The 12851-nt window shown below is 43.0% G+C and overlaps 1 protein-coding gene across 3 annotated transcripts in view; it reads left to right on the top strand.

The window, feature by feature from the left end:
• HIP1R (huntingtin interacting protein 1 related) overlaps positions 1 to 12851 on the top strand; it is a 70665-nt gene that overhangs the window by 33054 nt on the left and 24760 nt on the right. For all 3 annotated transcript variants that reach the window (XM_080985423.1, XM_080985425.1, XM_080985424.1), the window contains exons 9-15: positions 3440 to 3497; positions 5421 to 5496; positions 5723 to 5863; positions 7202 to 7263; positions 8302 to 8374; positions 11541 to 11724; positions 12515 to 12603. In XM_080985423.1, coding sequence (XP_080841549.1) covers positions 3440 to 3497; positions 5421 to 5496; positions 5723 to 5863; positions 7202 to 7263; positions 8302 to 8374; positions 11541 to 11724; positions 12515 to 12603 — 683 coding nt within the window. The remainder of the gene's footprint in view (positions 1 to 3439; positions 3498 to 5420; positions 5497 to 5722; positions 5864 to 7201; positions 7264 to 8301; positions 8375 to 11540; positions 11725 to 12514; positions 12604 to 12851) is intronic.

The raw sequence follows: 12851 nt of genomic DNA, 5'->3' as shown, positions 1-12851 counted from the left end.
TCAGCCAGTTAGAGACAGAAGATGTTGCCACTGCTCTTAAGGTGGCCATACTTGAACAAGGAAACTGCTAAACCACAATTTGTAAAGAAGTTAAACTCTTATTCATTTGTGGCTGAGTAGAGACAGTGGTTTCGTTTCCCATTCCAGATGTTAATTTACTCCCCGTTGTCAGTTCGATTGTTTCATCACTTGTCACTGCATTCTACCTCTCATTGAATTCTCACTCTCTGTACTTTTTGTATTTAATTTTTCTCTGACCTTACCTCCTTACGACCCTCCTCATCCCTTATCACTGTCTGTGTGCATGTGTGAATGCAACCAAGGATTACACTTCATGCATTTGATGAGATGGACTCTTAATTCATGAAAGCATATGGTGTAATAAAATATTTTAGTTCTCTTGGTTGATTTTTTCCAGTCATAGTGGACGATTCTGGATGAACAAAGAGTCTGAGCTGGTATAAGGCAGCTTCTTGGGCTCACAAGTTCAAGTTGTTTTTGCACTCTGATCAGGGAAGTTTTGGAGGACTTCAGATGTCCCGTGAAGGTTTCTCAATAAAAAGAGGAGTCACTGAGCTGTGGCCCTTCCCCACAGCAGGGGTTGGGCAGAAAGCTGATTGGGGTCCACTGGAAAATCACCAGATGGATTGCAGTAGATAAGTACTCACCATCATCATTTATTAAATTTCTATACTGCCCTCCACCTGAAAATCACATGGCAGTTTACAATATAAAACCACAAAAATAGATACCGTAATAACAAACAGAAACAATAACACCCCACACACACACACACAGTTTAAAAGGCCATAGGGTTTCTGACTCCCTGGTCCGCATGGCTTATCTCACCTCCTGTCACTGCGGCTCACTGAGAGGGAAAGGTTGACATGGTGCAAACACACTGTTGGGAGCACTGGATTGGCTTCAACAGTGCATTTGCACCGTGCTGACCTTTCCCCTGCAGTGATGCTGTCTGGTAAGCCTTACCAACTGCTGCTGCTCCCAGTAGTTTACATAGGGAGTGAGTCAGACCATGGGCCCATCCAGTTCAGTATTGTCAATATTGACCAGCAGTGGCTCTCCAGTATTTAAGGCACTGAGTCTTTCCCAGCTCTGCCTCAAGGTGCTGAGTACTGAAACGAGGATGCAAAGCGGATGTTGTACCACAAACTGTTGAGCTCTGGCCCTTCCCCAAAGCAATGGAAAAATCAGAAGAAGCAGACTCCAAATGCTTGAAGGAAAACTGATTTCTTTATTTAAATCTTCCTTTAAGCACCTGGATGTTATTCCTCTGCTTTCCCTCCCTCTATCCGTGTTTTCTGGGTTTTTCTGATTGGTTTTCAACAATAGCAAGAATAACAACAAAAAGGCTTCCCTTCTGTTCTAAACTAGGCTGGTAAAATTAAAATAGCTGGGGTGCTGGGGTGGGAGAATCAGGTGTGTGGAAGGGTCAGCTGTCAGCTCACTATTGAAAACTAGTCCCTGAGCTGAACATCTATCTGCTCTGAGCATCATGGTCTTTAATTTTAAGTGTAGGTCTGTGTTCTGAGGATGGACCAGTCAGTCAGTTCCTCATTTTTACAGGCTTAAACTCTGTTTCCTCCCTTTCCACATCAGTTTGCTTGGATTATTTAAAAATGAATTTAATGAAAATTTATCATTTTAGTGTGTACTTCTCCAGATATACACATTTTAATACAATTTTACCTAATACACTCATTTTTGCAGTGTTTTCCTCTAATATTCTGCACTTTATTCTGCAACATATGCTTGGCTGGAGAACAGCTTTGCTGTGTCCTCCACAAAGTATGAGGATGAGAGAGTGAATGATTTGCCTAAGGCTATGTGGGAAATGGGTTTTTTGGGTGGGACAGCTATGGTGAGATTTGAACTCAAGATTTCACAGTTCACAACATAGCAGCTGTGCCATACTAGCAGCTCAAGGGTTTTAGCCTTTGGTTACCTCTTATCCTTTTAGGCTCTTCTGCCAAACAAATGGGCTCTGAATGGAGTTTATGGATAGTATTATTTAAAAAAAGCAAAGCCATAAATAACACTCGAAATCAATAAACCATACAGTCCAGACTTTCCCAACCTCGTGCCCTCCAGATGTTGCTAAATTCCAGCTCCCATCATCTCTGACTCCACTGGTTGAACTGGTGGGAACTGGAGTCCAACAAAATGGCGGTTAAGATACAGACTGCCCTTTAAGTCTATGTAGAGCCTGTTATTTGTATTCCACAGTGAGAAAGAATTTACTTGAAAGGTGGGTAATAATAATATCTGTCTTGCTGATGTATGTGAGAGAAATCCCTGCTGATATTTATCTGCTCTTCCCCTTTTTGATCTCTCTACACTAGCTTCCTTCTTTACAGTGGCCTTTCTATCTTTCTTCTTTTTAATTTTAAAAAGGGATTCCCAAGGGGGGAAACCAGCATTCACAGGTTTTCATTCCACCTTCCATTAGGGAGCTTAAGTATATCCTGCCGTTGGCTTTTCTGAAACCAGGATTCAGTTCCCAGAAGGACAGGACTAACCTTTAAATATGTCATAAGTTTTGCACAAGACTTATGCTAAGGAAAGCCGGAGGATTATTAAGCATATTTGTGTACAGTTGGCCAGATTTGCATTAATTTTGCTGAAGCCATAGAGAGAGAGGGCGTGCAAGGGAGAAACTGAAGCCTGGAAAGACCTGCTTATTTTGATTGTGAACGATGTGCTTCCTTAAGCGTTCCAACAGCCAGGCATTAAATCAGCCATATTATTTATTTCATAAAATTTATACATTGCTTGATTGTTTAAAAATACTCTCAAAGCATTTTAGAAAACATAAAAGAGTAAAGGCAATAAAAGATTTGCAGCCACATCCAGAAGCCACATTCCTTTCTGGGAATCATAGAATCCAACTCACTGTTATGTGTTTAAAGATGAAAACAGAAGGACCAAAGCTTAGTAGTATTGCTTGCTTTGCATGCAAAAGATCCCAGATTCAATCCCTGGTATCTCCAGTTAGGGTCTAAAACGATCAGTGAGCTAAATTGAGTTTTTCTTTGGAATAGCTGCCAGGCCCTCTGCTTTCGGAACCATGACTTTTCCAAAAGTGCTTCTCTTCCTCTTCTCCCAAACTTTCAAAACCTGCAGCTCAGTGGCAGAGCATTTGCCTTGCATGCGGAGGGCTTCAGGTTCAGTCTCCAGCACATCCACGTAGAACTGGGAACATTCATTGCCCCAAACCCTGGAGAGCTGCTGCCAGTCAGTGTAGGGAGTACTGAGCTGACTCGGCATAATGTCACTACCTATGTTCCTAGCAGATTGTGAAAGAAAGCCTTGCTTGGGTGCCAGGTGTGCTTTTCTCTGGCTCAAACCCCTGTGTGTGCTTTCTTGGCAAATGGTCCATTAAAGTCTTGGACAGCCCGTTCCTTTCTTTTGTCTTCCTCAGGTCTCCCGGCTGATACGCTGCAAGGGCATCGTGACCGTTTCCATGAGCAGTTCCGCAGGTAATATAATAATTAGAATTATATTTATTTTTGTATTTAGCTTTAATCCGCCTTTTCCCCTGACAGGGCTCGAGGCAGCTTACAGCTAAAAGCATATTTTAAGAGCAGTCATTAAAAAACAAATAAATACGCATGGGACTGCACTGTAAAACATTATTTTAGAGATAGGAGAGAAAAGTAAGTTTAAAAGAAGCGTATATACACCCTTCTCTGGTGAAAACCAGGTAATGACTTGTGGCCTGCTTTTCAATCTGTGCCTGGGCTGAACTACATCACATAGGATGGAATGGAAATCTTTGTGGTTAAGCTCACCATTGAGATTTTCAGAAAACTTTTAACAATGTATTTGGATTGCATGCATATTTGTGGTATGATAAGGTCAAAGCACATAAAGCATTTAAAAACCATATTGTCAGGAAAGCACTGTTTAATGTTTGGATAAGATATAAGGATTTATTGGAAAATAAAACACCAAGGTGGCTGTCACCGATGGAAGCGAAAGCTCTGAAAAAGCTCAATATGGAGGTCAAATGGCCGAAATATTGGGAAATTTTGGAACAAGATGGAGATAGATTGAAACTGCAGAGTTTTGAAAAACTAAAAAACAAAGTGCGAGACTGGCTTCATTATTATCAGATAATGGAGGCATACAATTTGGACAAGAAAATTGGCTTCCAGGTGGAAAAATCAAAATTAGAAACAGAATTGTTAGAACCCAAAACTAAGACTTTGTCAAAGATATATAACTTGTTGTTGAAATGGAATACTCAGGATGAAACTCTGAAATCTGCTATGATTAAATGGGCACAAGACGTTGGACATAATATAATGATGGCTGACTGGGAACAGTTGTGGACCACAGGTATGAAGTTTACGGCATGTAATGCCCTAAGAGAGAATATTATGAAAATGATATACAGGTGGTACATAACCCCAGTCAAGCTTGCAAAAATCTACCATTTGCCCGATAACAAATGTTGGAAATGTAAAGAAACTCAAGGTACATTCTTTCACCTTTGGTGGACGTGCCCAAGGATTAAGGTTTTCTGGGAGATGATTTATAATGAATTAAAAAAGGTATTTAAATATACCTTCTTGAAGAAACCAGAGGCCTTTCTCCTGGGCATAGTCGGCCAATCAGTGTTAAAGAAGGACAGAACTTTCTTTATGTATGCTACAACAGCAGCAAGAATACTTATTGCAAAGCATTGGAAGACACAAGATCTACCCACACTGGAGGAATGGCAGATGAAAATGATGGACTATATGGAATTGGCGGAAATGACTGGCAGAATCCAAGACAAGGGAGAAGAGTCGGTGGAAGAAGATTGGAAGAAATTTAAAGACTACTTACAGAAATATTGTAAAATTAATGAATGTTAGAATGATGACGGATTGAAGTTAAGCGGTTTCTGGTATAAAAAAATATGGAAAAATTAGTTTTTAATATGTAAAAATTTAATGTTATAATTTATCAAGATTAAAGATCAGGATTAAAAAGGAGGGAAAGGAATTGCTGGATTAACATATTGAATTGGAATACAAAAGAGGGAGGTATGAGGAGGTCCGGGAAACAAGTAAATGTAAAAGAAGTGATGAAAAGATGGAATTGTTTTTAACTGTTTTTTCTTTTTTGTATTTTGTATTTTTCCTTTTTATTGTTAATTTTCTTATTAATGTGATTTTTTTCTTTTGAAATTTTAATAATTTATTTTTTTTTAAAAAGAGATTTTCAGAAAACACCACCCCTACTAGTGGGCTTCTTGGACACACGGCTTCTGGTTGGCCATCGTGGAAACCCCAAAGCTGGAGTAGATGGTCCCTTGCCTCATCCACCAGGATTCCTCTTGCGTTCTTAAGAGTCAGACCACCTTGCTGTTGCTTTCAGTATTGACAATTCTGTTTCCCCTCTCCTCTCTGTAGCCTCAAAAGCTTTTTCAAAAGGGCATCGGACATGCTGTACTTCAAGCGACTCATCCAGATCCCACGGCTGCCTGAGGTACAGTTTCTCTTCTGCCTTCTCCTGCTGCTCCCCAACCCTGACAATCTGGGGCTAGGCCACCCACTACCAATGCCCCCAACTACTACTGTTTGTAAAGCATTTCCTGAAATTTACCCTAGGAAATTCACTGTGTGTGTATTTGTGAGGCTGCATTTATGAGGGTGCCATCTAGCTTCACCTGCACTGTAAATGTGCCTGACTCCTTTTGTTCCTCCTCCATTAGAACCCACCTAACTTTCTGCGGGCATCAGCCCTGGCCGAGCACGTGAAGCCTGTTGTGGTGATCCCAGAAGAAGAAGCCCCTGAGGACGAAGAGCCAGAGAACCTGATTGAGATCAGTACAGCCCCAACTGTGGAGCAACAGGTGAGAAATGCTAAGGGGGCCTCTGGAGTGGTGAGCTCCACCCACCACTTTTAGGTGCACCCCCACTAGCACTGGATTTAGGGCTGTGCAGATTGTTCCCCACACGAGGTGCTGAGCTAAGGGAGCACAACACTTAGAAGATCCATGGGTGGGGGTTGCAATTCTGCCCTTGCACAGGGAGACATATTATGAAAGATTACCAAAGACTGCCCCTGCCCGCACTAGAAGGTGCTTATGAGGGAATGTGGCTGTAGGAACTGGAAAAGACCATTCTCTCCCCTCCCCCTTTAGTGCATTTGCTGGGTGGGACCACATCATTTTGCTTTAAGGAAAAAAATTATCTGAAAAAGAGTAGGAATTGGATGAAGTGCAGTGGGTATAGGGAAAAAGATGCCCAACCTCCCACCAAGCTGCATCCCTTCCCTATAAAAAGTGGTTCTTCGTTTCGTTTCGTTTTAAAATGGTTTTAAGATGCTATTCTTAGCCGACTTGTAAATGCCTTACAAAGTTGAAAGGATGGCTAAGCTTAAAAAGAAGAAAAGAAAGAGATGTGTGTTGACTGCGCTTGGAATAAAGCCAGGAAACAAACTTGGCCATTGTGCTTGGGCAATGCATTTACAAAGCTGTAAAAATTGGACACACAAAATTCTTGGCAGTGATTGCAATGTTTTCCAAACGGAGCTTTGCTTTCGTTCGTTGCTTCCTGGCTGCTGATGTTTGCTCACTATGTGATGACGTTCGCAGGCCAAACTGGAAGTGCTGCCAGGGCCAGTCTAGGAGGTGCAGGTCTGGGAACCCTGCAGAACCCAGAGGGGTGTGCATGGGCCAGGGGTGTTCCAGCTTGGCATCTTCTCGTGGGAGGCAGTGCATGGTCATGTGGGCTTCCCAGTAAGAGCTGTGGAGCTGGAATCCAGCAGGACAGCTCCAACTTCTGCAACACAGCATTTGAAGTAAAGACACCTTTGTCCACCCTGTATGGTAAAATAGTGTCAGTGTGTGGTGCAGCCCCACTTTCTCAGGGAAGGCAAGAGTGGCCAGGGGGCAGGGGTTGGAAGGCACTTGTTTCAAGGGTCATGCTGACATTTCTATGGCTTATTCTTTTACCATTGTGGCATCTCAGTACTTCCACACAGAGGAGCTTTCAGAAGCATAATGGATCTCAGGTGTGCTGCAGAAACAGTTCCGTGTGCAATAGTGCAATTTATTTAGTTGTAGATACATGATAAATAAAATGATGTAATACTGTATCTCCCTAGGAATACAAAGCATTTATGCCATATAGCCATAAACATGAAGCTTCCCCTTCATTGTCAGTCTTTTTAATATTTGTTTCTGCAGAATGTGTCGTCTGATATATTTGAACAGACTTTTGGACCACCCAATGGAATAAGAGATGATAGGTAAGGGTGTTTATCAGCAAAATCTCTCTCTCTCTCTCTCTCTCTCTCTGTGTGTGTGTGTGTGTGTGTGTGTGTGTGTTTAAGCTGGCATCTTAATAATGAGGTTTAGCATTTATGCAGCATTCGGACTATTTAACAGAAAAAGTTGTATGTGTATTAACAGTCCTGTAAAGTAGATCATTATTATCATATCTCTCAGCGCTGTTGTTTATGTAGCCAAAAGAGAAAAACCCATTACCCAAGGAAGAGATATTTCCTTGATGGTTCGCACCCAAGGTTTGCAGACATTTGTGGAATTTTAGGCAGCATGTGGGGCAGAACAGCCCAGTGGGAACTGAACCTGGTCAGTGGGTACAAAATACAGGATGACTGTTGGAGGGTGGTGGTGAGATGAAATGGAGTACCCCAGAACAGGGTGGTCCAATGTGCAGCTGGCCCTCAAGGCCTTTTTTTGGCAGCCCTTGGCAACAGTGGATGCCCCCACCCCCCAGTCCTCGTGAGGCTCTCAGCTTTGGGGAGGAGGCATGAGGGTTCTGACAGGGTCCTAGAGTCCTTCCTCCTCCTTCACAAAGCCTATTTGGCACTTTCCCAACTTTGGGAAGGAGGTGCGAGGGACCCCAAAGCCCAGTGCCTCACTTAGCTGGCTTGGGGGCATCAGATTTTGGCCTTACCCACCCACTCACCCCCCTTGTGACAAGGCAATCAGTGGCCCACATGTTCCATGTCAAAGTACTATTGCGGCTCACTTGGTATAAAACGTTTGTCCTCCCTGCCCTAGAAGAGGACACACCTTTAACCTAGTATGGGGGTACTCCATACTGCAACTTTTTGGTTACAGACCCCACCTGTTATCCCAGTATTGCTGGCAGGAGGTGGGTGGTTTGAGGCTGAGACAAAAAAGGAGAGGCTCTGATGTGGCCCTGAAGCCTTTGCAGCAGAGGAGAGATTTGCCCTGGAGGCCTTGAGCTCATAACTCTTCATCACTATACAACATCAACTCAGAGCATTCTTGTGTTTTTAAAACCTTTTAACCCTCAGGGATCTCCAAATTGAAAACCTGAAGAAAGAAGTGGATCTTCTTCGAGCAGAGCTGGAGAGGATTAAGCTTGAGGTAACATGGGGCACTCTGTATGCTTGTGTGTGCAGGCAAAGTGAGATGTCTTACTTCAGTTAATAACTATGATACATTGGAATTTAGTGGATTCATGGAGATTGCATCATCCTAAGGAAAAAGCATATACATATTTTGCAGAAATTCATAATACCCAGCATAGAATTGATTTCTTTCTAACATCAGCATCATTACATCCCTTTACTAGCTGATGTGACATTGATATTCCCATTATAGCTGATCACTCAGCAGTAATACTGGAATATAATTTATCTAAAAACCAGGAAGGTATGAGGAGATGTATCTTAATATATCATTACTAAATGAAAAAAACTTCATTTAATATATAACCCAAGAAACGCAAATACATTTTAAAAATAACTCCAAATCTTCAATGTCAAGACTGATGGAATGGGAAGGATATAAAACTTACATCAGAGGGAAGATAATATCTTCTCTGCCAACAAGGCCAAGCTGCAAAGATTAAAAGAAAATAATCTAAAAATTTCTTTTAAAACACTATGGGGCGATATGGCAAATAACCCATCTAAGGTTACATATGAAAGAATACAACAACAAACATTAGAAATGAATAATATACTAGCTCAAAAAATTGAGTTCAGCCTACTAAGACAAATATATTGGGAACAGGGAGAAAGACCGATATTGAAAGATATTGAAAGGTGGGGACCTCTAAACCTCTCCCTTTGGGGAAAGGTTAATGTCCTCAAAATGAATGTTGTTCAAGAGCTTTTACACATTCTTAGAGGATTACCAATGTATATTCCCAAATTATACTTCCCAAAAATAAATCAACTATTTAGATCGTGCCTGTGGGGTACAAAGCCACCAAAAATATCACTACATAAAATGCAACTTCCAACTAAGGAAGGCGGCTTTGGGCTCCCAAATCTGGAATTGCATCACCAGGTTTACTTGCTGAGTAAGACTAATTATTGGAGAGCTTAGCAGGAATCCCAATTGGGCTACTCTCGAATATAGTTTCTTTGAACCTCTTGTAGGGTGGACTAAACTTGGCTCCAATTTTATGAAATATCCTATTATGCTGGAGACTATTAAAGCACCTATAAAAATTTGAATGAATATAAATAAAAATAATAAGGATGACCGCTATCAGCATATGAAATTAACAATATGGGCCAACGCAAAATTAAAAATTGGAAATCAAGTAATAATTTGGCAAAATTGGATGAAAAAATGTATTTTGACATTGACTCAATTAATTGATGAAAATTACAAATTTGTGGAATATAAGACTTTGCAAGTAAAGTATGGATTAACCAGTGAAACGCAATGGCAATACATCCAATTGAAACATACGTTGGAAAGGCAGTTTGGCCCTGACGCTATAGCAGCATCGGAAACACCCATGCTGCTACAAGGTTCAACCTCTGCAACAAAAACAAAAAACTCTATACTTGCACTATATAAAACCCTACTCAACAGGAAGAAATATGATTTAGAATATGATACACAAAAATGGAGCGAAGAGTTAGGGGTACAGATAACAAATGATATATGGGAGTCAAGTATAAAATCAACAGAAATAGCCTCTATGGATCTAAGACTAAGACTTATTCAACGGAAAATAATATTCAGAGTCCGCTGGACTCCAGCAAAACTATACCAGAAGAAAATAACAAGTGCAGACAACTGCTGGAGCTGTGGGAGTAAAAAGGCGAACTTACTGTATTTTTCGCCCTATAGGACGCACCGGCCCATGGGACGCACCTAGATTTGGGGGGGGGAATAAAGGGGGGGAAATTATTTCCCCCCCCCGGCGCGAGCTTCCCCCTCCCTCTCTGGGAGCTTGCGGAGCTGGGGGAGGGGGAAGCCCGAGCTTCCCCCTCCCCCAGCCCCCAGAACGATGCCGAAGCTGCGTGCAGCTTTGGCATCGCTCTGGGAGCTTGCAGGGCTGGGGGAGGGGGAAGCCCTCCGCCAGCCTCCAAACCAGGTCGGGAGACAGCGGGATGGCGCGCTGCGCCTCCCCGCTGTCCCCCGAGTTTGCGGGGCTGGCGACGGGGAGGAGCAGGCTTCTCCCCCCCGCCAGCCTTCTAACCAAGTCGGGGGACAGCGGGATGGCGGCGATCCGCCTCCCCGCTGTCCCCCGAGCTTGTGGGGCTGGCGGTGGGGCTCTCCAGGCTTCAGCGAAAGCCTGCATTCGCCCCATAGGACGCACACACATTTCCCCTTCATATATCCTATACGGTAGTATATATGTTGATTAACTGCCCGATGATAAGATCATTTTGGTGCGAGGTGAGGATATTTATAGCAAGAGTAATAAAAAGAAATTGTTATTTAGGGGAACTGAATTTAATTCTAATTTATATTCTGGAAATGTGGGAGATTTCAAGGGGTCAAAAAAATGGATGTACCATGCTATATTAGAAGCAAAAAAATTGTTTTGATGAATTGGAAGAGCCGCAAAAAGATTTCATTGAGCACATAGATTGATAATATGGACATATTACCTACATACGAATGAATTGCATGTCGATGCAAAATAAGAATGGATAAATATGAAGAAATCTGGAACGAATATTTAAGCAATAAAGCGGATAGTGGTGGGAAGTAGGGGGAGGAGAGGTGAGAAAATATTGTTTAAAAAGGTGTAGTCATAGGTATATCAGTGTATTCAAATCTGAATTGCCAAATTGTAGTATTATTATTATTGTTACTATGATTTTTGTTGTATGTGTCTTTTGCGGTTGGTTTTATCGAAAAAATGATTAAATAAATTTTTAAAAAGTGAGATGTCTTACTTTGGGTGCTACAAAAAGGAAGTAAACTGATAATTTTTTATATTTTTATATTTTTACTGCTAGGGAGTAGGGAAGAGGCGCTTGTGAGATTTTGTATGTCAAGTGCTAAATGAGCATTGCTTGCCTTGAATAATTCGGCAGAGAGTTGGTGATTGGCATCTAGTGAGCTTTATGGCCATGTAAGGATTTGGTCCCAGGCCGACATTCTTACCATTGCACCACATGGACACTTGCTGCTTCCCCCAGTGGCCAGCAAGATGCCTGTGTGGGAAGCCCAAAAGCAAAGGGCACAAGAGCACCCAGCTTCTGATCCTGCAGGTAACACACTAGCTGTCATAATTATAGCCATTGCTTTGTATGTGTTTTGCTGCAATACTCAGGCTCAGAGATACATCACTCAGCTGAAGGCCCAGATTAACAGCCTGGAGGCGGAGGTGGAAGAGCAGCGGAAGCAGAAGCAGAAGGCCCTGGTGGACAACGAGCAGCTCCGGGATGAGCTGGAGAGGCTGCAGAAGGCAAAGCTGGAGGGAGACAAGAGTCGAGGGCTCTACCTAGAAGCAGAAAGTAGGTGGTGCCTTTGGAAAGCAGGTTATGTGTGTTGAGCTGTGCTTTTCAAACAGCAAATAATAAGAAAATCCTATTTATTGTGCTAAGGAATGTGCACTTGGCACTGTCTACCTCAGGGATGGGGAGCCTCAGGCCTGGGGCCAGATATGGCCCTTCAATTTCTCTGCCTGGCCCCTGGAACTACCCCAAGGTCCACACACGCCCTCTCTTCCCAGGCCATGCCCCTCACTGGCCCTGCTTCAAACCCTGCGTGTTTCTAGTAGGTTATGGAATGGGACCTTGGGCTCTGATGTTGCCTCTTTCTTCTCTGGATGGAGGATAGAGAGGGGTGTGCAAGTGTGTGCAGAAGCTAGCTTTCTATACAGAAGTAGTGATTCACATTTGTTCCTCTGCCTGCTGTTGTCTGTGGCCCCAGCCACCACTGTCATGTGGAAGGCTGCCCAGAAGGAAATGTGTCCCTTTAACTGGAAAATATTGCTGACTGCTTATCTGCATAAAAAAGCATGTGTGCTTTGCCTGAGTTTTGACACACCCACCCCAAACACACCACCAGCCGGAAGCAGTTTTTGATGGCACAAATTACTTCCTCATGGTCCTGCAGCCTGTGGAAGCTAGAACGGCTGTTGGCAGTCACCTGTAAGGCAGGACCCACAACCCATTTGCTGTCATACAGGCCGCTTGTTCCTTGGGACAGGCTCTTCTGGGCAGCTAGTTGCCCACCATGGCTTCCAAGGTTCAATAGTTGGACTGAGAATGCAGCTCATGACAATCTCATTCCTTTTTCCAGAGAAGGCCAGCGCCACAGAAACCCGCTACATCAAGCTGAAGGAGAAGCACAATGAGTTGATCAACACACACGCAGAGCTCCTGAGAAAGGTAATGACAGTGCTGGCTGCCAACTTCCCACACTGTTCCATTGGGTATTTGCATGCAAGAGGAGATGGGAGGGCGCCTCCGCATTCACAATCCACAAGGGCTGGCTTCTCTCTTAGTCATAGCCTTCGGTTCCAGCAGTGGTCAAGCATGGCTCTAAGTCTCTGGCTTCTGCCTGCTTCCAGCCCACCTCACACACACAACTCTGGCTTTTTGTCTTTCTCACTACCACCCATTTGTCCTCAGGCACA

Source organism: Podarcis pityusensis (assembly GCF_964106645.2).
Source record: "Podarcis pityusensis genome assembly, chromosome: 16".
NCBI lineage: Eukaryota > Metazoa > Chordata > Lepidosauria > Squamata > Lacertidae > Podarcis > Podarcis pityusensis.
This window is presented reverse-complemented; position numbering and strand designations above follow the sequence as displayed.